Source organism: Aulonocara stuartgranti (genome assembly GCF_965226115.1).
Source record: "Aulonocara stuartgranti genome assembly, chromosome: 11".
Lineage (NCBI taxonomy): Eukaryota > Metazoa > Chordata > Actinopteri > Cichliformes > Cichlidae > Aulonocara > Aulonocara stuartgranti.
Window position 1 is genome coordinate 36,828,634 of NC_138947.1, and position 24,526 is coordinate 36,853,159.

General features: G+C 42.9%; 1 protein-coding gene across 7 annotated transcripts in view; it reads left to right on the forward strand.

Moving 5' to 3' along the window:
• cdk14 (cyclin dependent kinase 14) overlaps window positions 1-24,526 on the forward strand; it is a 247,147-nt gene that overhangs the window by 122,638 nt on the left and 99,983 nt on the right. For all 7 annotated transcript variants that reach the window (XM_082551038.1, XM_082551039.1, XM_082551040.1 and 4 more), the window contains 2 exons: window positions 8,136-8,256; window positions 14,959-15,052. In XM_082551038.1, coding sequence (XP_082407164.1) covers window positions 8,136-8,256; window positions 14,959-15,052 — 215 coding nt within the window. The remainder of the gene's footprint in view (window positions 1-8,135; window positions 8,257-14,958; window positions 15,053-24,526) is intronic.

Sequence of the window (24,526 nt, forward strand, 5' to 3'; positions counted from 1 at the left end):
ATCTGAGCCAGACTCTGTCTCATCATGGTCACTAAATGCACAGTAATGGCAGGTTTGTAATAAGGCAGATCGCGCTAACATAATATGCACTGTTAGTTGATTATTTACCAGCCGCATTAACGGGAGAGGACGTGCAAACGTTACCGCTGCTGCTGGGTTGAGATTCACGAGTCCGGAGCGGAATTAAAAACACGACATTCATTTAAGGTCATCGCGTGTTTTGTGAGCAAATGCTTTTGCATATTCGTAGTGTTTCCTCCCTTAAATTAAATATCTACTTTGCAAGTATTGCAAGTTGCCCTGTTGTCATCCGTTCTCATAAAGTATAACCAAACTTTTGAGCGTTTGAGCCGCTTACGCGCCGTGTTTCCTGCCAGGTAAATGACGCTCCGCAACGTGGTGACGTCATTCGGGGCGACTGGAATCGATAAGGGAATCGTTTGCAAAAATGGCAAACGATTCCAAGGAACTGAAACAGTGGGAACCGGTTCTCAACAAGAACCGGGTTTCGATACCCATCCCTAAGCAAGAGTCAAACTCAGACAGACCAACTGATCTGAATTCCAGGGAACGTCACCTGATGGCTCAGCTGATGTCCTGCTCCAAGCCAGTTTGCAATATATTTTCTCCCCAGCACATCCATGTTGTGTAATGCTTCACTTAAAATGTTGTGTCCATTTTCCCTGATTCCCACTCTGATAATTTAGCAGCTCCATGTACACAGAAGGGCGTATATGTGCATGCTGTCAGCTGTGCCACATTTTCACACAGAAGGAAGACGAGGTCCCAGAACACAGTCCTGCCATCCATATCACTTTTTTTTGACTAATGCGTTCCTGACAAAACCAAGATGATACTTGCTAGGCATCAGCAAGTTAGTATCAGGCTTCTAAATATGCTGATGTCTGCATTTACCTTTGCAGCACTGTGGTGCACACTCACTATTCTGGTGAATGGGCCGATGTGCCCAGAGCCAGGCCCTCAGTCAGCCTGTGTTTTACTTTCTGAGTTAATAAAGGATTGTTGACATATCAGCATTATTCAAATGGACTGGATCTTAAATCCAGTCATTCTTAGCTGGATATAAATTATGCAAATGACAGGCAGAACTATGGAAAAGTGTTGTTGAGTTATACTTGAAGCTACCATATAAGATCAACTTCACTCTGAGGTACAACAAAGGTGTGTTGATAGTTAAAGACACAACATTTCATGAACCTGAAATTAAAGGCAAGACAAAGATTACAATCTAAGCAAAGACATCCCACCTCCTCCAGCATCTCCTATGGAGTTATTCCAAGGCCAGATGGGATATTTAATCACCCTGGTGTCTTTGGGTTTGTTTTTTTGGCGGGGGTCTGCTCCAGGGTCTGCTTCCAATGCAATGACCTCCTGATCACTAGTATGCTTTTAGGCAGCTTCCTGTCCGAATTCCTGGCTCAGGGGTACCGCAGAAAGAGTGGCCTGATTTTTTCACATTGCTGCTACTTTGTTGGAGAACCTGTGTTTCTCATTTTTATCTAAATAGAACTTTTGTATATAAAAAGTGTTCAACATGCAAGATCTTCATGCTTTTTCGTTAAACTATAGCCCAGAGAAACGCAGTGCCATCTCCATTCTACAACTCAAGGTCATGAATAGCTTCTTACAAGCCCAGTGTGCTGGGCTGCACTAAACTGAACATTACATTAGTATGTTTTTCTGACTGCTGTGGTAGCTAGCTAATGTCTGCTGATTGTGTGTGTTTATTTTCTGGGGAGTGCTGTGCAGTAACAGCTGCCGAGATAATGACGTGTGAGGAGTGAAGCAATGTGACAATGGAGCTGGAGGAATGTCGCAGGCATCCCGAGCAGACTGTTTGCCTCTCCCCAGTGAGCTGTTCCACCCAGCGCCTCGCCACAGCACCAGGATCAGTGTGTGCGTTTTTGTGTGTTTCACTTGGTCGTGGGTTTTTGAAGGTTGCAGATGGTCCTTTGAAGTCTGATAGATGAATCCAAACGACTGGTGTTTGTGTGCTTTTCAATCCAAACCTGAAACCAAACTGAATTTTTGCATTGGTAATGACCGGACTGGTTTCATGTAGGCAGCTACCATGCAGAGACTCATTACAGTCCACTTTGTGTTGGGAAATGAACTGATATGATGGCAGGTGGTGCAGGCGCACACATGAACATAAAAGAATTAGGGATCTAACAGAGGCACAGAGTTTTCTGTAAAACCATTCGTGATATCAAATCCTTCCAATAAAGTGTATATGTTTAAAGAATTATTAAGTGAAGTACATAAAAGAATGTCATTTTCGGGAGGGTGGATTTCCTAATATGTCCGCTTACCTTATAAAACGTGACTGCAGTGCTGTTCACAGGAGCTCTGCTCTGCTTTCAAGGAGCTGCCTTAGAGCAGCAAGTGAAAGTGGAGCAGTGGTTCTCCAGGATTTCTGGAGGTCTGTCAAAGTATTCCTTTGGATACTGGCTGCTTCTTCCCTCATTATCAGCCCAGTTCTTGTATCTGACCACTTCTAGAGGAATCTCCAGCCCATTAAAGTTTAACGTAGGCTCTGTGTGGCATCCTCACATAACTGACAACTTAGCAAAGAGCTAATTTTATCAGCCAATGACAAAAATACATAATTTATTCACATATCTTTAATTGAATCTATAGCAACATAACACAGTTTGACAGGCACAAACTAAAGTTTTTACACCAACAAGGTGATTCCTAAAGGACTACTAGCTGAAAACTTGACATATCTTAGGAAACTGGAAGTGGCAGGCGAAGAGTAACTCAAGGTCATGTCTTTAAGAATTAAGGAAAAAATCCAGCAAAGACCTGACACAAGACCCGAGAGATTCATCTGGCCCTTCGGTAATCCATATAGTCACGAGGTTCAATGAATCCTCATTAGAAATTGTCAGTGTAAAGGTTGTTATCAAGAGGCGTTCTTGAGGAAGGGACACAGGGAGATGAGGTAGGCCAGTTTACACAAGAACTGGAATGAAAATCATTGGCAGCAGGTTGAATCGAAGATTTTTAGTTCAAATTGTTATTATGCATGGAAGAAGTCAGGAGGTACAACAGTGAGTGTGTCATGCGTCGCGGCCCGCGTGCACAAAAGGATCCAAACGCAGACTCAAGCGCTAGCAGAAAATGACACTTTATTATAACAACAAAAGGCGACCCGGGAAAACCAAAGGAGCAAAACGAAGAACTAAAAAACCCGGGGAAACAATGACGCGAGGAAGCCGGAATCGGGACCGTGGGAGGCTGCAACAGAAAGGGGAGAAGATTACTAGGGAGCCGAGAAGCGGAGGAAACACATTAAAATTGAGTTAGACCAGTTGGCTTACGATTAGAGCGGGACCGTGGGAGCTCGGGAGGGAACTCCGTGAGAAGGAAATCCGTGGAGGTAGTGGATGGGCCAGATGATGTACCGGGTGATCCAATTGAGCAGGAGGACAGGCAGGTGGCAGACGCTGAACGCCGGATCGAAACCTAGACACAAGTAGGCAGATTTAACACAGCTCCAACAAGATATGAATGCAATGCTTTCGCAGGAGTCTAGTTATCACAGAGAGGTGATTAACAGACTGGCGTGGAGCATCCGTCAGCGGTGGGTTAAGTAGCTCTTCAGGTAATCACCCCGATGGAGAGCAGGTGTGCCGGTGATGGCCCAGCCTGGGGGTGTGGCTACCCGCGCATCACACATTCCACACACAGGACCACGGACCATGACAGAGTGTGTGCCATGGTTTAAGGCTGCAGTTCAACCAGTGGTGTTGGTAGTCTTGTCAAAATTGATGGAACTATGATCATTAAAAAGCACCATCAGATTTTAATGCTCTTTGATATACCATCTGGAAAGTGTTTGACAACTTCAATGATCCCAAACACACGATCAGTGCAGCAAAAGGATACCTGGATAAAAAAGGACACAATGCAATTCTATCATTCGATCGAGCTTCCCAGAGCCTGAACCGCAACCTTGTTGAAGAAGTGTGTCCTGGAGACGTATTCCTGAAGACTACTTAAAGAAATTCCAAGAAAGCTTGTCTAAAAGAGTTCATGCTATGTTAAAGGTACTCTCACCAACTATTGCCTTTATATATTGTACTTCCATGTGTGTTTGCACATGTTTCAATAGTGCTTCAAAGTGCTGCAGAACTGATGTCTAGATATGTGCACTGAGCAGGAGATGCTCTGTATCTCATTGTACATCTGTATAGTGACAATAAAGGCATTTTATTCTATTCTATTCAGTAAATCCTGGCACCTCGTTCCCATTATCCTACCAAAATCTTAACCAATGAGGGTTTGCTCAGACCGCACAGTTCGGTAGCTTGCTGCAAATATACAACACGCAGAAACGGAAGATCATAGTATCTGTCAGATAATTCCTTTAAAAGTGTTTCAAAAGTCTCCACCAACAGTAACAAATTTGCGACATGCAGGTCAGTGACTCTGAAGTTTAGCAGACAGATATCAGGATGCTCAGGATCAGAACTCCATGGTGGAAGTTGGGCATTTTAACACGGAGCCAAGCTTGAAGTGGACACAGGACAAACTGCAGGCCTCTGTTCAAACGACTGTGCGCACTGCATTACAACTACACGGGAGAGAGGAGGCTCTGCTTGTGATGAGAAGCAGGATGACAGCTTTATATGAATGGGTTCAGAGTAGGTTAAACATTCATTGAGTAGACCTGTGTTATATGTGTGTCTGCAGTCTGACGGCAGGATGTCTACATTTAAATTAGCAACAAACGCTGCATTTTGTTGTGTTTGTCTTTTCCTCAGTGGAATTATCTCTGCCAGTATTTGAAGTAGCTGCTGGCAGCATGTCGTAAATCTTTTAATCTGCTGAATTTTAAAGGAGTTGGAGGAGGAGAAGCAGGCGGAAGCTACAAACCGCCTTTAAAATTCAAGTGAACTTCAAAAGGTGAAACAGTGGGCTGATTACCCCCCGGGGACAGAGACTATTTTAATCCTTCCCTGGCTTGCTTGTTTATTCTGTTTTCTCTCCCAGTTTCCAGCCCAGCTCTTCTACCATATGTTTGATGACCCCTAGTGTTGTGTGAGATAGTGATGTATAATTCACCGCTGACCTTCATCCAGGTCACCGCCTGGACAGGCTAGCAGGTCAGCTGTGGCATGACTGAAGATGAAGGTGGCTGAAGGTCCATGTGCGTATGTGTGTTTGATATCCCAGGTCAGGGCTCTGAAGTGCTCCACTGCAATGAGATTCATGGGGTTTTAAAGGGGAAGGTCAGGTGTTGCTCAAGATGTCAGAACAGTCCGAAAACAGCAACCGAACTGCTTTAGATTGTGGGATATCGCTCTGTCACAAAGGAAGATTCTTCATATACACTGTGGTCACGATCAAGAGAACTAAAATGTATCTGCAGACACATAGATGACTGTGAGGCTGTTAACATTGTAAAAATCACTATTGAATTATTGCCCATGCAAGTGAGTGAGCAAGTGATGAAACATTCTGGTCGCCTCCAAAGTGTCTGTGGGTGGAAAACTGCACCGAATTCTGTTAGTGAGAAGTGAGACGGAGGAGGAACAGCTGATTAGGATCTTGCTCATTACACAATCTCGTTGCTGGGATTGAATTAAGTTTATTTGGTGTATTCTGCCTAATTGATCATTGCGCTTGAGTCGTGATGATGTTGCAAAGCTGAAAATCAGTGTGCGAGTCCGTGGGGGAGCTAGAATAAAATCATTTGTGTGAAAACAAACTAATGATGGTAAATCGAGGTGTTGAATCCTGTCCTGATTCAAGCAAAGAGCAGCTCCAGACAGCACAGCGACATATAATCGCTATGTGGATAGTGGAAGGCGATACGTGGCATGTTTGCTCATCTGCAGGAGGTCGTTTCTCTGGTGCTTAGCGATGCTTTGCTGCCATTCCACGTCTCGCTGCACAATCCACACAGAGAGGGGTTTGGTTAACGCAACTTTCTCACCCGCAAGACATCAGGGAAAAGTCGCTCACCTCCTCCTACACGATTGAAAAAGACTTCTACCTGATTTAAACTCACTCCATGTTCCAGTTGCCTGCTTCCCGTTGGTATGTGGTTAGTATAGGCTAGCCTGGAGACCCTGACTGGATGCATAGTCTGGTCAGGCCAAAGACAGTAGTGTTATCACTACACCATTCAGCTACACTACTCCCATACCCAGAGCTACCCAGTGCCTCCCAGACGAGGTCACACAGTGGGAGGTGAAACACAGGCAAAGCAGCATATCTGACCATCAGACGCCAGCCAGGCTTGAAACATGTTTGTTTGTAAAGTTGGGCATTTAAACAGTCCACTCATGTCTGTAGCCAGCCTCAGGTGGCCATGAGAAGAACTGCAGTTTTGTGATAGCTTCATTAATCTATAAGAACAGAAGGTGCCCTGCAAGAAAACAGCTGTCACAGATCAAAGTTTCCCAATAATGCTGACAAAGCTTCTGTACAGCTGCAGCTGCATTACTTAACCCATACAGAACCAGCACCGGGTTTACCCCATGTTGTTTTGTTTCAGATTGATGACAGGCATGCTGGGAACTGTAGGAAACCAAACAGTTGGGTTTTCTTTTGTTCCTGCTCCGCGTTACAAACAGGTCATCCTCCTACTACTGCACCTTCTCTTACGATGAGTAGATATTATCTCGATTCACGCCTCCACGACGCCGCCCCCCACGTACACACATACGCAGGATTCCTGCAGTGGATATGATAGCCTCTCAGTGTGAGCAGCCCGATGCTGTCTATCCTGTGTTAGATCAGTGTGTGGAAATTATAGAGCTTGGCCACGATGAATGTCAGCTGAAACTCCTTTCTCCTGTGGGTGTTCTGACACAAGGAAATGTTAAATACCCCCCTTCCTGCTCTCATTTACTCGCCCCTCTGCCCCGCTTCCTCCCACACACAGGGGACTAACAGCAGGGCAGGAAGTCCTTTATTTTACTAAGCTAAATGCTTTAATTAAGCTCTCAGACCACTTGGGATGAGACAAAGAGGTAATGCCATCAGCCTCATTAAAGCTCACTGCATCTGCACTCTAGCATTAGCCGCCATGTGAGGACTGGGTTTGTGTCGCTGCATAGATAAATGTTAGAAAGGGACCTTTGACCTAAACTGGAGAAGCTTGCGCATCTATTCCTAAATCCCCTTTTTTAAAATGTAGTACTTTTCATGTTTAACCATAGCCTGGTGCCAAACGTACACGATCATGTGTGATTCACAGGACAAAAGAGTTCATATGACTGATATTCATGTTTCTTGGTGAAACGTCAAAGGTCGTCCATCATAATTTCTATTTGAAAAGGCAATCTGGGGTTTGTCACAGCTGAATGTACAGAAGTCAGAGTAGAGACAGGTCTGACAAGAGGAGCTGTTTGTATGATGGCTTCAGTGAGTCTACAGGAAGCAAAGGGAATTGGAAGCTCACAAGATTTTAATGAGGCAATGTTTCAGCCTTCAAGATCTTCATTAGGGAAACATTAAACATTAATGATCTACAATTAAGTTCTTCTCTCTAAAATATTGCCTCAACATTTGTTGGTAAAAAATGGTCCTGTGGGTTTTGTGGCGGCGCTTTAGTGATCGATTGGACGTCTGGTGCATCCTGATCAGTGTCCTATATCAATCTTGACTTGGACTTTGAGGGTTTGGAGGCTCTTTGTCAAGTTCCTGAGCAGTTGTTTCATTTGGATGGGGCACGGTGTCCTGTTTGACTGTGGACCAGTAAGTCCATCAAGGAATGAAAAAAAGCCACTGCTTGTAATTAATGTAGTGATATTCATCTGCACATTCAGGTCCAACGTACTACTGGTGGTGTAAAATTCCTCTTATTACTTCCTGTTTACCAAATTGTTGTCCTATGGTCACATGTTGAAAACTCATTCTCTAATCTTTCATTTTCTTACTTCTCTTGTTTAAGTTGGTTTGATGACGATCTTTCTCCACACAGGACCTTGAAATCTTGACTTTTATTGCAAACTCTATATCTTCCTGTCTGTATAACACATGTCAGCAGCTGCAGGGAGTGTGACTGCTGGCTCCAGCTGTATGCTTTGTTTTGCTGAAGGTCACTCAATGATAATGCTTTCTCAGACTGACTTGTTTTGTTGCTTCCCCCCCAGGCCTGGCCAGGGCCAAGTCGGTCCCCAGCCATACCTACTCCAACGAGGTGGTGACCCTGTGGTACCGGCCTCCAGATGTCCTGCTGGGATCCACAGACTACTCCACCTGCCTGGACATGTGGTGGGTACTCCTAACATCTAACCCCGTGTGTGTAATTTATCCGTGATTTATTCACATAGAAACCTTCAAGATATAGATCAGGGAACCCAATTCATGAAGCAGACAAAAACCAATTAAAACACTCTTACTGGTGGCTTATCCTAACCCGAGGCCATGCTCCCTTCAGTGCAGTTTTGTTTTCATGACTCCCCAGCATCCACACTCCCAGTTTGGATCAGTTGCTGGTGAGACACACACATTTACTTTATACACTGACAGAACTGCTGCAGATGTGAATGAAGCAACTGAAATGTAATAATCGAACTCTTCATGTCTCGAGCCTGAGCAGACTCGCTATCCCACAGTGAGAAAAACTGTAGCAGGGCTGAAATATTTTCTGCAGCAGTTTTTTTCTCGACTTTCTCTTCAGTCTTTGTTAAAGATGGTTTGAACTGCCTTGTTTAACTAAGGTACAGAATGTCAGCACGTTTGATGGTAGCTACCAGTTTGTAATTTGTCAGTTACTTTTTAAAGACGTCCGTCCTTTTGGATGTGAAATATGAATCAAATGCAAAACTGACATAAACTTGCATCAATGGTTGCTGTGGTTTCAAGAACCAAGTCCAGTTATTCTTCTTTCATTTAAATCGACTTTTTCTATCGTTGTAATGAGCAGAACCATTTTGGGCCAGACTGTAAACGTCTTTATTTTGTTGCTGATGACACATTTGGCTTCGTTTTTCAGCCCCAGAGACTGCTGCTTTGAAAAAACTCAGATGATACAGGCCCTTCAATGTACAGTTGACATTTGCATTTTTTCTTTAGGGAAAAGGCTTTGTTTTACTTTTACTTATGCCCTAGATTATAACACCTACTCTCACAAAAGCCCAACTGCTTCTCAGAGTTACCAGCAAGTATAAGTCAGCTTAGCATCATTAATGTTATTTTAATGGGTTATTTTTGAGGAATATGACAACATTTCTGTACATAATGTCTGCACTCGGTTTTAGGGGTGAAAAAGCATGTTGCATGTTGGAATGTGAGGAATAAGAGAGCTGTAGGCTGTCCCATTGTGGACCTGGTCTTAGGTGAGCCACGGTGACCCCCTCTGTCTGGACACACAGTCAGCAGGGAAATCCCAAGAACCCTGTTTTGCAGCGTCCAATTAAAGAGCAGCCAGAGTGTAGGGGTCCGAAAGATAGCGCGCTAGTGTGTCAGTTTCAAGGGCGTTTGAAGGTGGGCAAATCCACTGGGTCTTCTATTCCAATGAGACTCACTCTGTGCCACGCTCGCATACACTCACCTCCGGTCACTTAGAAAGCAGTCATCCGTGAAGAACCACTCCTTGAAGGACCAAAAGGTTGTCCAGATCTGTCTTCCTGCCAGAAGAAGCATCCATCATGAGTTGCTGTAGCTGAGAGGCTGTGAGGAGTGAGGATGTGATGAAGAGCGGGCGAGGAATGGCTCTATTGTTACCTTCCTTAGCTCCTAAGCACTTCACAGAGCAGCAGTTCTCTCTGTCTCTCTTTCACACACACACACACACACACACACACACACACACACACACACGCATGGATCTGTCAATCAGAGTCGACGAATGGATCAGTCAACTGTGACCGTGGTTTAGTTATCTCATGGTGCACTACAAGCCAGCTCCATCTGAGAGGACAAGGCTGCTCGTGATGTTTGTTTATCCGTTTATCTTAAAAAACACAGAAATCTTCCAGTGTTTGAAAGTAAAGCAAAGTATTGATACGCTATAGTTTAATATCCTGGAATGTTTCCAATGTTTCCACCTGAACATTTCAGATACAGAGTCTTCTTGATAAGTAAGCTCATCATCGTTTGCAGTGACATGTGTTTGGCCAAGGCTCCAGTTCCCAGTGTGTTAAATGATTGTAGTCCCCTGTGCTTTCCTAATTAGCTGTGAAAGAGTTTGAGGCTATGATGCAAAGGAGCATGCTTAATTGCAACTTGCTTTCACAATTTCCACTCAGGCTGCAAAATACTTTATGGCCTTAATAAACTTGTAGATGTAGTTGTGGATAGAGACGTGCACCCTGTGCACATGTCAAGCCAAAGAGCCAGTTGCATTTCCACAGCACCTGCTAGCTAACAAAGTGCAACACAAACAAATGAATGTGTGACTGGCCCGTGCTTGTACCAAGTGTCCAGAGAGAGAGAATTTTGAGTGTTAGACAGAGAACAGAGGCTTCAGAAAGTCTCTGAACTTAAAAGCAGGATGCAAGTGCAGCACAGTATGTTTGTTCGAGACAAATGTCAGAGTGATGGATCTGTTAGAGGTGACTTTTTTCTGTGCAGTTTCATGCCAGAAGGCTTAGCAGCACAGTACAGGTAAACAGCGTGATCAGAGATCTTTGGCTTTTGTTAAAAATAAAAAAGAAACTTCTCACACAACCTTTTACATTAAATCATTTTTTGCTTGTATCAGGATATAAACAGGGTGTATATTATTAAAAGACATTTACTTTCAGTAACTTTACAGGCATGCTGCAGCATGTGAGTAGGCTGCATAGTGAGCTTCCTGGCCCTTCCTGTCACCTCGATGTTACCCGACCTAGAGGATAATAAGGCTGTGCTTAGCTTTGCTGATTTCTCATGAGCTGTATGTAGCCCCACATTCTAACACACGTTGGGCTTTGGCTCTATATTTTATGATCCAGGGTTCATAGCCAGGTTTGCATCTCAGCAGGTGGCTGTGGGCCTCCTTCAGGGCCATGAGGTGGGCCTGAAGGAGGAGACTGTGCGAGGACTTGTACTTGTGCCTCACTGACTCTGTGACAAAAAGATTTCTTTTCACTTTTACTGAAACTCTCCTATTACAGCACCTACTTTAATCAAAGAAATAGCTGTGCCCACAGGCCATTTGAAGGACTTGCACATGATGGTGGATGAAAAAAATAATAATTTTGATGTCAACACTGACTGCATATGAAAACTGGTCAGCCAGAGACAGTTCTTCAAGGTTATGGGCCGTTACCAATGACAAGTTACTCCTGAAAATGTCTATTTAAAATCACAAAAACAGGCGAGGGCCGAATTGAACGAGCTCAGTCACCGTTATTCATTTCACTCTGAGGGCGCCCCCTTTATATCATACCAGAACCATCGCAGTTAAAGATGACGATTTGTTCTAATTTATATTTAGTGACATAGCTAATATATATGAGTGTGGGTGTGTGAGTGTGTACTATTGAATATTGAAATATATTACAGAAGCCTAGCTGTTGTTTTAAATCTAAACCAGCTAATGTTTGTCATGAATGTACTTGAAATGAAATGAAATTCTACCTCAGGATCAATGAAGTCCATCCAACCCAAAATCCAGGCTGTGGAAATGTGTCTTGCAGTGCGACGCTTGACGTATTTGTTTGTCTGCTTTCCCGTCACATCATGAATCACCTCTCAGGCATATCTGTTGATTTACTGTCTTTGAATAAAGAGCCCAATATTTACTGAGGCTAATTTACTGTGTACTATAACTCAAAGGGTGCAGTCCACTCCAGTGACTGATTTAACTACAGCTCCAGTCACAGCACCTCTAACACTGTCTAATTACAGTAACAGCAGTGATAAAACACCACACTGCAGACTCATAGTCAGACGAAAATAAATACGGAAACAGAATCAAGAAGAGGGAGGCGCCGTGTTTCGACATACACATACGTGTAAACGCATGTATGTATTTTTCTTCATTTTTGCTGCTCTTAATTTGTACTGTCCACTTTCTGCTGTGACCAAGCACATTTCCCACCTGTGGGACTAATAAAAGTGTATCTTACCTTATGTAGATATTTATAGCATAAAGGCAGTGTTACACTTTGTATAAAGAGTCAGTTGCATGCCTGCACCACTTGTTCTACATAAAAAACTGTGAAAGGAAATGACTGTACCGTATCTTCCGCACTATAAGGTGCACTTAAAATCCTTTAATCTTCTCAAAAATCGGCAGTGCGCCTTATGCATGAATTCTGGTTGTGCTTACTGACCTCGAACCGATTTTATGTGGTACATGGTGCTCAAAAATCTGTCAAAAATGTTTTGGTACGACTTTGGTAAACTATGAAGCCGCACCGCTTGATGGATTATCGGAGCATTATGGAGCCTCGCGGAGTAATCTGGGTCCTAAACTCCGTCGGCTCAGGTCCCAAAGTCAAATGAACACTGCGCCATCACTGAGAGATAAAAACTGTTTAAATTCTTTAATCTTTAATAAAATTATCAACGTTGCTGCTTTATCGGGTGTAACTATGAAGTTTAACATCCAGGCATCCATGAAAACAGAATTTATTAAATTGAACGGAGTTAGAAGTTAGCAGGAGGTTAGCTCGCTGGTTTCCACCTAAGCATGATCTAAGCTGTGTCCCAAAACGTAGGCTGCATCCTTCGGAGGACTCAGCCTTCACAGTCTACTGCGAGGCTGTGAAATGGGACGGTCTAGCCTTCAGATTAGCATCACCGCTGTCTCGGTGGAGTTGCGGGGGTCTGAAAACGATGAAGCCGGGAGTCTGCTGCTCTCGCCGGGTCGAGTGACCGTTGTACCCCCCGGCTAGCTATCGAGCTGGTGGATAACAGACGTCTCCAAAACGTCAGCGCACTTTTGCAAATATACGATGTCTTGATAACCAAGCAGATATTTGAAGTTTACGCAGCTACTTTCTCGTCTGAAAATATGTTAAAAGTTTATTTTGTGACCCAGGAAGATTAATAAGAGTAATATTAAAACTTAGTAGCGGCCTCCATTGTTGGAAACTGGGCTGCGCTATGAATTCTGGGATATGGTGTGCCAAGAAGGACACACCCGAGCCATCCTTCAAATTCGGGGAAATGAAGGACGCATTTGTCGGCCGCATTTGAAGGAGTCGATGCATTGGAACAGCCTTTGTCGCCTGGCTGTGACGTAATCGGCCTTCAAATGCGGCCTCCGGAGGATGCAGCCGACGTTTTGGGACACAGCTATAGCATGTTCTGACTGAGAGACCTCTGAAAACGTACAGCTCTGCTATCACTTCCAACATAAATGAAGACAGAAAACTAAACAGCAGTGACATTTGTAGGGTTACTGAAGTTGGGCTAGCTGCTATATAAGGATGTGCTACGTGGTCACTAGCTACACAGCTATGTTAGCATGACATAAACAGTGAAGCTGGAGGATGAAAGCTGAGTTTTTTCCACTCAATAAAAGTTAACGTGAGGGTTCCCGATGGTTAGAGACAAATGCAATCGCATGGCAGGATGCTGTTAACGGACCAAACTTCAGTCAGGAGAACAACTGAGATAATCCATCCACAATACGAGGTTAGTCATTAATATACTGCAACAACATGGGAATAGAGCAGCTGTGAGAGAATACAGCATTAATGAATCAATGGTACAGAAGTGGAGGAAGCAAGAAGAATGAGTTGAGTAAAATGTGACTTATCTGACTGTTTTGTTTACCTTAATGCGCCTTAAAATCTGGTGCACCTTATGGTTGAGAAATACGTTACTGGTCTTCCAGCTCCAGGGTGAAAAATATTACAAACTCCTGATGGCGTGACAGACACAAACCTGATTTAGAAGGCTAAAGGAAACTTTATGCAGGTTTACATTGAGAACTGGTAAGAGTGGGCTTCAGTTTCTAATAGTGGGCATTATTTAGCAAAGTGCACAAAGCTGATATTGTCACAACAGGTTTTATGTATATCCTTAAAGACTATCCCTGATGAAGGTCCTGATACTCACAGGGCTCAGTGTTGTTGTTCTTGACTTGTATGCATTCATTATTAGCATTTTTGTACCTTGACAGCGTTTCCTCAATAAAACCAATAAATAACGTGATCGAATCACATTTTCCTTAGCAGCCTATTTCCTGTTACCTGTGTGAAGAATGGAGACATCATTTCTAGCTGGAGGGTCAGTAACTTTGCCAGAACTTTAGAGCTAATAACCTGTCAGGCCTTTGTTGACAACATCATCCAATTTCAGACAAAATGACAGGAATGAATCAAACTGAGAGGAAGGTATAACTACACAGATGAAAATTGTTTTGTGTTATTCTTTTTTCTTTAAGCTGACCTTTGCCCGTATCACATATGCACCTCAGGCAGCAGAATAGTTCTCTACGCTCCAGCAGAAATACTGGATGCTGAGGTTATAGCTCTGTCATGGAGATGAAGCATTTTCATTCTGTAAAATGGAAGGAATGGAGAAGTTTTTGAGGGATGAATTTCAGGTAATCTCTCTCTCTCCTTGCATTGAGAAGGAGTGTGCACTGAGCCACGAAGCGAATCTGTCAGAAAAATAGCTCTTTGACAAATGAGCATCGACAGCACAGACACACACACTCTCACACACACTCACACACTCACACACACTCACACACTCACACACACGCACCTTGGCCGTTCTCCCTCCATACTGAAGTGGTCTTGATATTTTAAGATTTCCAACCTACATTCACAGTCTAACAGCCCTCTGGAAGAAAAGAAATCAATACAGCCTCAGAATGACTTTCACTGTGAGGCTTGTTGGGGTGATTAAACAGTTAGTGTTTTGCAGACTGTAATTAGATGTGAACAAAGGACGGACCGGTCAAATACAACATTTTCCAGTGATGCTTTATTCCAATGTGTTTTTATTTTAGGCGGCACCTGTGAAAGGCTTAAGGACATTGAGAAGAAATACAGGATTTATAATTAGTGTTATTTTCTCCTCCAGGGGAGTGGGCTGCATTTTCATTGAGATGATCCAAGGAGTGGCTGCATTTCCTGGGATGAAGGACATCCAAGACCAGCTGGAGAGGATATTCCTGGTGAGTGACCGCTAAAGTGAATTTGGAATAGCTCTTCTCAGGCCACTGCAGCTCAGGGCTACGGTCAGAACCGTGACACGACCAATCTTTGAGTTTCATCCGATCTACTGTGGATGCACTTTTTTTGCAGTCACTGCATGGATCATAGCCCTGAACATATATAATAAATTATTATTATTTTGTATGAACTCGTGAGTGAACTAGTTGGTTACTCAATAACTGTAAGCCTGAGTTAGCAAAGTGACCCCAAACAATGATGACTCCTCCACCATGCTTGATAAGCTAGATGGGGCTTTGGTGTCTTTTCCCCCTGTATATATGTTGGTGTACGCGTTGCTGAAAGGTTCATTTTTGGACTAAAGGACTGATGTGTGTTATAGAAAGGAAAGTTGCTACGTATGTTTTGTCCATTTAAGTTGATTTGAGGGTCCTCAGCTGTGTTAGTGACAGATGGGGTTCTTGGGTTCTAAGAATCTCTTTTTTTGTACCAATCAACATGCACGGGCTTTCACTGCAGTTTATTATAAACTGAGGAATACTGAGCCTGGGAGCAGGACAAGAAACAGCTTCTGACAAACATGAATGACCAGAGCTGTGGCCTCACGGGACAGAAACAGTGTGCTTCTGTCCTTTTCAGCACTTTCTCCGGCGTTACACTTATTCAGACAAACTGTGTAATCTATGTATACAAAGTGACAACACACACATGCATGGCTGAAAGTGAACAGTCTGTCAGGTCTCCAGTATCATACATGGATATCATACATGGTGCAGTGCTGCTGTAGTTGCAGCAGCCTTAACAGACCATGCAGCCCTGTGTCAACAGACCCTCACATTTAGAAAATGTTGGCGTCTTCTTTTCAGATTCTGCTTCATGCTGACATGATTACACTGTTCCTGTAGAGCCACAGTCATGCTAGTGCTCTCTTATTCTAGTGCATGTCAGAGGCGCTGTGCTGGGTCCATAATGGTGACAGAGGAGACAGTGAGAGCACGATGTGTTATCCTGCTGAAAGGCAGCATTAAAAGATGCTAAACCACGTCCACAGACAGCTACACACAGTCCGTAGTGTTGCTCACACCTTGGTTTCTGCTATTAATGGCCCACCAGTGTGCCAAGCAAACATTTCCCACACCATTACACCGCCAGGAGAGGCTTGGACTGTTGACGAAGACACGTTGGCCCCTTGGATTCATGCTTTTGGCGCCAAATTGTGAGTCTACCATCTGCTGCTTCAGCAGAAATGTAGACTCATCAGACCAAACTACACCTTTCATTTGGTAGTGGCGAGTCTGTGCCCACTGTAGCGTCACATTTCTGTTACTGGCAATAAGTAGCCTGTATCTGCAAGCATTTTCACGCCATGATTAGCTAATTGCATGAATAAATGGACCATTCTTTGCTTTCTAAACACTGAGTACTGGTTTAAAGTTACAGTAATACTGAAATATTGTCTCATAGAACTTTGCACGACCCACAGTGCTGACCAGGTGTGTCCATCTATGGCTAGGGTGCATTTTAAACTGGACTTCCTCCAGCTGGATAGCACACAGAACGCAGGGAAAGCGAGTTAACGATAAAAACGATTAAAAAAATAACAATATTAAAAAAAAAGATAAAAAACCCTGAAAACCATCAATTTCACACCCGGGCCTCAACTCTTGTGGCCCAGTTTCAAACGACCGGGCTGCAAGAGTTGCATCTACCAGCGCTGATGCTGATGTGGACGCGTCCTGCCTGCCTACATTTGACAGGTTTGAGAACAGATTTGTGTATATGTAATATTTCCAGCCAACACACTCCCGAGGCGTAATATTTTACACTAGGTGACAAATCGTCAACATGTCATGCTTCCAGGCGCCCAACACGTTCCTAAATGACGAGATCGGAAAAATGAGGAAACATGAGAACTGTTTGGAATCAATCCACACATGTTCATTCATCTTCCTCAAATGTTTTTGTAAAACACTGTTTCACGTCATTAAAGTGCTGGTTAAGGTTAGGCATAAGGTTATGGTTAGGCAGGGCTCTAGACTAACTTTTTGCCATGGGCGTACCGGCACAAAAGTTAGGCGCACACAAATTTTATAATAATTGATATAATATAATGTGTTTTTCTGGATACACTGTGCTTTTTCAGCATTCAAAGATTGATGACACCGTGTCAGAGCACTGGCTATGAATTTCAGAAGGATCAGGCCTTAACAGAAAAGTTAGCAATAGTTCTTTTCCTATTACAGCTACATCCACGTCTGTCGTGCCTAGGCTGCTCACCAGGGCTGGGTATCATCACTGATTTCTACAATCCATTCGATTCCGGTTTTCAAAGTCCCGATTCGATTCAACTTAGCCTCAGACAGTCAGAAATATTATAACTCTGATCATTTATCAGCACTGACTTCATCAGAATTGTGAACATCACAGCAGATGCCTTTGTGTGAAAGTAACTGAGAATAAAACAGAAAAACATGAAGGAGATTTTCCTGGTCTGGCTTTTTATAGCAGAAAACCTTAAAAATATTCTACAATGTTCTGCATATAAAGTTTAAATTTCTTCAGTATTGAACAACAGAAAAAATAGGCTTTCTTGTCCGAGGTCATTTAAGTGAAAAAGAAAAGAAAAAGACAGCAGCCACAGCCTGTAAACAACGGTAGACTGGTGGGTAATAAGCCAATGAATAATACAGAAAACAGAGATTGGAGACGGAAACTGTTCTTGAAGTACAGAGAGAGCGAGAGAGCTAGCTGTGCAGGAAGTGTGATTTTAATAGTCGTGGAAGCAAAACAGCAAAATTCATGACGACATTGATCAGATGTGAAGCGCAGTTTGCTGCTTCTTTTGCTGCTGGCTCGGTGAATTTTGGTTGGAGAGACAAAACCTGCAGCTCAGAATCAGCGCAAAAAGACATAATCACAGCGCGGACCGGACGCATCAGGATCGCTGAGCTCCGACAGCGTGTCCGTCTGCGGGCCGGCGGGTGAGGAAGCCGAGAAAGACGAAGCGTCGGTCCTCTGTGTTTACGTCTTTGTGTGGAGTCCGTGTACCTGCTCTCATCTGCTGTTTGGTTGTTGTTGAAATGGTTTTGTGAGCTTTAATCTGAGAATCTGGTGTTTCTGGCAAAACACAGTTATGTTTAAAAGTCGATTCAGGGTTTAATGAATTGATATCGCTTTATTCAAGCTACTCACCTCCCACTTCCACCTGCACTTTCAACTGGACCACGGCCAATCAGAGAGGTCCCGCCCCTGACTATCTCTGATTGGTTTAGTCCACGATAGGGGCATAATGTGTGTCTGTTGTTGACCACAGGGAAGGTTGCAGATTTTTTTTTTCCGCTACCCAAACAGTTGGTTGCACAGGTGCAACCAAATATTTTTTTTTAGTCGCACCACTGAAAAATATGGCCTGGAATACATGGCTGGAACGTGTTTTACTGCGGGACCGTCATTCTGAAGTAAATAAAAATTTATTTATATAGCACAAGTGCTTCACAATAAAACCAGAAATACAAATAAAATAATATGAAACAGTAAAAATATGATTAAAAGTTCATTTGTATAAAAATGTCTTCAGCTGCTTTTTAAAGCAGTCAATGGAGTAAAGACAACAGCAGGGAGTTCCACGGCCTAGGGGCCTGAAAAGCCCGATCCCCACGTGGGACCAACAGTAACCTCTGACCTGACGACCTAAGTGCTCGGGATGAAGCATGAGGTTTCAACAGGTCAGACATATACTGGGGAGCTTCACCGTGCAGAGCTCTAAAAGTTACAACTAAAATTTTAAAATGAACCCTAAAATTTACTGGCAACCACTGAAGAGAAGCCAAAACTGGAGTAATGTGTGACCTCTTGTTTGTACCAGTGTATTTGTGCTACTGTATTTCACCCACAACCCGGCACGCAGCTTAAGAATGCCAAAGGTCGCCTTTCACGTTCCTTTTGCCGCAGGACGTGACAAATCGTCAGGATGTTACGCCTCAGGAGTGAGAACGGGCTGTTCCAGCAGTAGCGTCCACGGGAAGACAATCATGGCAGACAGACTGTAGAGTGCACCTGCCAGTCACTGGCTAATTTCTTATGGCTGGCTCTTCCATAGCCACTGATTTGAGTGGTTCCATGTTCCAGTTGCATTCAGTCACATGAGTGAGACAATATGAGACAATATGAGACAATATGAGACAATATGAGACAATGATTGACAAACATGGTTGTCAATATGAACCTTGTTTTGTAAACATCCTATATGATGTTTGACACATATATAATCATATAGCTGTAAGTAATTACATCTATGATTATCTATCAATTGGATGGCTGGCATAAATATTTTAAAGTGATGTGAAGTCTCATGAATCCTTTAATCTGGTGATCCCTCCATATAATTTCATCCCCAGTCTCTTAATTGAAGCAGAGTGTAGCAGGGCAGACATAATGGATTCATATTCATAGGCTGAAAGGGCCTGAATAATTAATGTATAAAATGATTGAGATGAGAGTATGGAACAGATTTAACCGGGAAAGGCTAAAGATGCACATCTGAGAACGAATGGCTTTGGGATGAAGGGATGAGGAAAGGTGAACAAAGCCCTGCAGGCAGGGGGGTTTCTTAAAACGCAAACAGAAGAACAAGATGAAGAAAAACACGTCTTATTGATTGTCTTTTATGCTAGAAGGGATCAGTGGGGCTTCTGTAAGAGGTGCCGGCCCTCAGTGATCCCCGCTCGTCTCTCAGACTCAAAGAGGCCCAACAGTGGGATCGCTGCTGGCCACACTGATGATGAGGCTCAGCTGCTCGTTGCTTCCCTACAGAGACTTTCCACTCTGGTCATTCTTTGTTTCCTTTAGTTTCTGCCACCATCATGGAAATCCACCAAGTAACTTATGTGAGCCGACACGGTTGCATGTGTACATAAAAGAGATAAACCCAAAACACAAGCTATCCAGTAAAAAGGTCACCTGTAACAGCACAGGTGGTAGTTCTATGGCTCAGGCTGTCACTGTCATCTGAAAGTGTACCTGCTGTTCTGTCCAGTAGCACCGAGCCTTAAAAGCTGTGGGGCAGCAGTAATTGAACAAATGGAGAGAGAGAGAAAGTTTATCAGTTCTTCTCTGTAGATCTTTGTCTGTCCTCGAGGACAGAGTCCCACGTCCTGGTTAGTGTTATGTGCAAACGATGCGATACACAGCACAGATGGGGCGATCATGTGATTATCATTTAGACAAAAAGGACTTCAAACTGTTGTTAAAATGTTTTTTTCACACAGTTTTGTTCTAGAGACTTAATTACTATTACTATTAAGACCGTACTGGCATTGCTTACTGATTTAAGTATCTGTTGTTGTTGTTGATTTAAGTGCAAACATTAAGTAGAATCACAGATATTTGTGTTTAAAATACTCTATTACTATTAAAAGAAAGAGTAACTATTTTACTCAAACAAAAATGCAGAAGAACACTAAAATGTACTGAAAGTAAGAAGGTAGCAAGCAGCTCTTTTGAGGACATTTCTACCAGAACGGACCCGTGTGCTGTTTAATAAAGTAATGTTAGTACGTGTGAATAGAAATGTTTTTCCAGCTCTCAGCATCCACTCAGCTTCAATTTGTTATGTAGGACAAAAGCAGTGAAAGACATTAGCATAGCTTTCTTTGATAACGCTGTAGAGGATGTGCGCCCACACTGAACATGATTCGAGTCAGGGGCTAAAATGAGTTTCAGCAGGTGGGAAACTGAAGATCAGTGTCAGCCGCTCAGCATGGGGAGAGGAATCACAACTCAACACTTTGTTCTGAGAGCTCCACTAAATTGTCTCTAATACATAATAATAATAATATATAATAATAATACATGCTGTCTGCCATCTTTCTCCATCTCTGACTAGTTCGCGCTCACTCTTTGCTGTCCCTGCGAAACGCAGCAACTAGACTGCTAGCAGACACACTGTGCGACAAACTGCACACAAACAGGCTGTGTGTTTATTGATATTTATTGTTTTATACTGTGACCACAACTCATGTGCAATGCCTGTTTTGACAATGTAAGGAGTAGAAAGTACAGATACTTGTGTTAAATTATAGGAAGTAAAAAGTTGTCAGAAAAAAGTAAAGTATAGATATCAGTAAATTCTACTTGAGTACAGTAATTAAGTATTTGTGCTTACAATGATATTAAATTAATTCATTGCAGTCTGTTTTAAACTGGATCCTGTTTAAAATATTTGAAATCATTTAACACTTTTTCCCAGTGGCGTGACAGGAATTGGATGCTGCAATGCTAATGCGTGTTAAACTTTAGTGACACACCTGTGCGCCGCACAAAGGTGTGCCGTGGAAGATTATCTGGTTCCACCTGATTAGTACTCCAAGCCACCGGCGTGAGTAACGGGCAGAACAAGTACATTCTCTTCCACTAGAGGGCAGTACAACTACCTGCTTTAATTCAATTGGTTGCCAACTGCCGATAAAACAGAAAAAGACAAAGAAAAAAATTACATAATGGATAAATGTTTGACAAGAAAAAGTAGTCAGTCTGACCTGGTCCTGGAGAAAATTCCAACCCAGATGAAGGCCTGAGCATGAATAATGGTCAGATAAAGCAAATAAGGTACACTGGGGACAAACCGAGCCAATTCTGCTGCACCTTTTTTGTTTGGTGGTGTGCCGTGTGATTTTTCTGATGGGAAATATGTGCTGTAGCTCCAAAAGATTGGGAAACACTGCTCTAGATCTTCAGCTGCAATTATCGCACAATTATCTATGGTTTGTATCCATTACAAGTTTTTTAAAAGTTATTATTTGTTACTTTTGTCAGACAATTTCAGCAGTTTATAACTATTTCAGCTGTTTGTTCAGTTTTTTAACTGTCATCTTACACTTAATGGTTTTGTGGCATTTGCCTTAACATTTATGCAGTACTGCAAACAGTTGTCACCACCAGGATTACTTTTCCTGTAGCTCTTTTTTCTTCCACAGTCACTTTAGTATTGATGTTATCATTAATACAATACAATACAATTTTATTTATATAGCACATTAAAAAACCCACAGGTGTGCCAAAGTGCTTCACAGAACGAGTTAAGAGCAATAATAAATACAAATACAAAACACAAAATACAAATAAAATATACTAACAGGCGGGTGACATAGCTAACCAATAATACACCAGGCGTAGTAGGCACAACTTGAAAGGCTGAAGGTTAAAACATTATAAACATTAATAAAGTGAAAAAGATAACTTACAGTACACTAAAAATGCGAGCTCTAGGAGGCGGGAAAGTTTTTAATCGAGATTTAAAAGATTGAATTGAATCAGACGCCCGAATAGCTAGAGGGAGGTTATTCCAGAGGTAAGGTGCGACAGCGGCGAATGCGCGGTCACGTCTGGTCTTGAGCCGAGATCTAGGTCGCACCAGGAGCATTTGGCCTGACCTAAGCGCTCTCCCAGGGGTATAACAGCTGAGGAGATCCGTAAGATAGCTGGGCGCGGTGTTATTTATGATTTTAAAAGTGAGCAATAAGATTTTAAAATCAATATGAAATTTAATAGGGAGCCAGTGCAGGTCGGAAAGAACTGGAGTAATAGACTCAAACCTGCCAGTTCCAGTTAAGAGACGCGCAGCCGCATTTTGAACGAGCTGCAGTTTGTGAACAAGGGCAGAATGGAGACCAATGTAAAGGGAATTACAGTAATCTAATCTTGATGTAACAAAGGCATGGATAAGTTTCTCCAGGTCCTTACGTGGTAAGTAGGGCTTGGCCTTAGAGATTAGACGTAGTTGATTGAAACTCGATTTAACTACGGAGGACACATGTTTGTCCAACTTGAAGGAACTGTCCAAGACAACACCCAGGTTCCTCACAGTGTCAGAAAGGGAGTCAGCAAAGGGCCCAAAAATACCAATTAGTTCAGCCTGAGAGGAGGGAGTATCAAAGATTACAGTTTCTGTCTTCTTATCATTTAAAATGAGAGAATTGCTCAGTAGCCAGATTTTAACTTCATCCATACAATCAAAGAAGTGTTGCAACGACGACGTGACATCCTCAGCTAGTTCAAAATAGATTTGAATGTCATCCGCATAAAAGTGAAAAGAAAAGTTGTATTTATCAAAGATTCGGCCCAAGGGTAACAAGTATAAAGAGAACAGCATGGGACCCAGCACAGACCCCTGGGGGACACCAGAGGTGACAGGGGCAATGGAGGAGGCGTAGGTACCCATGGTGACAGAAAAGGACCTTTCTGAGAGAGAGGATTTAAACCAGCTAAGGGCACTGCCCGTGATGCCCACCACATCCTCAAGCCTCATTAAAAGGACATTATGGTCCACCAAATCAAAAGCAGAGGACAAATCAAGCAAAATGAACACCACAGGGCGCCCTGAGTCAGCAATTGAGAGAAGATCATTAAAGACTCTCAGTAATGCAGTTTCCATGCTATGGCGTGGCTTAAACCCCGACTGAAAATTTCCCCGATATTATTTGCAACCAAATAAGTTTGAAGTTGGGAATGAACAATCTTCTCTAGGATTTTAGACAGAAACGGGAGTTTGGAAATGGGTCCAAAGTTAGCGAGGTCATTCTGATCAAGGGAGCTCTTTTTGAGTATAGGTTGCACTACAGTGTGTTTATAACAGTGACAGGTTAATTAATGATAAAATACAGGGCCCGATAATGTTAAACCCATCTTTAATAATGCAAGATGGAAGGATGTCATGAGCAGCGTTTGAGTTTTTTAGGTGATCAGTTATGCCCTTAAGAGTAGGGAGCGAAACTGGATCAAACTGATTGAGGTTAGTAGAGCATCGTAAAGCTGGGGCCTGACTCATCACAGGGGGGTGTCAGACTCTTAGAGATTCTGCCTGTAAAATGAGTTAAAAAAATTTTCACAAAGGGCTAAGGAAGCCAATCTAGGCGTTTCAGGACAAGGATTGGACAATGAGTTAAAAGTCTTAAATAAAATACGTGGGTTGTGACTGTTATCCGCAATGACACCTGACAGAAAAGCCGCTTTAGCCAACTTAGCAGATTTCTGAAACTCCAGGCGGGTCCTGCGAAGGGTATCAAAAGACACCTGGAGCCTATCTTTTTTCCACCGTCTCTCAGCTTGGCGGCAAACGCGTCGTAAAGCGTGTAAAGAGTCATTTAGCCACGGCTGAGAGCAGCTTCTAGGCCATTTTACTTTCATAGGGGCCACAACGTCCAGTAAAGAGGAGCAGGTAGAGAGAAAGGAGTTAGCAAAATCATCAACTGAAGAGGGTGTAGAACGATCAATGTCAGGGAGAACAGATTTAGAGAAAGCAGCCGAAAATTCAGCCACAGTCCCAGGATTGATTATGCGCACAAGACGTCAAGGACCCTCAAAGCTCTGGTCCAATTTGCATAACTCAGCATCAAAGATGACTGGGAAATGATCGGAGATTCCAATGTTGCTGATGTCCCTGATACAAATGTCCAGTCCATAAGAAAAAATCAAATCAA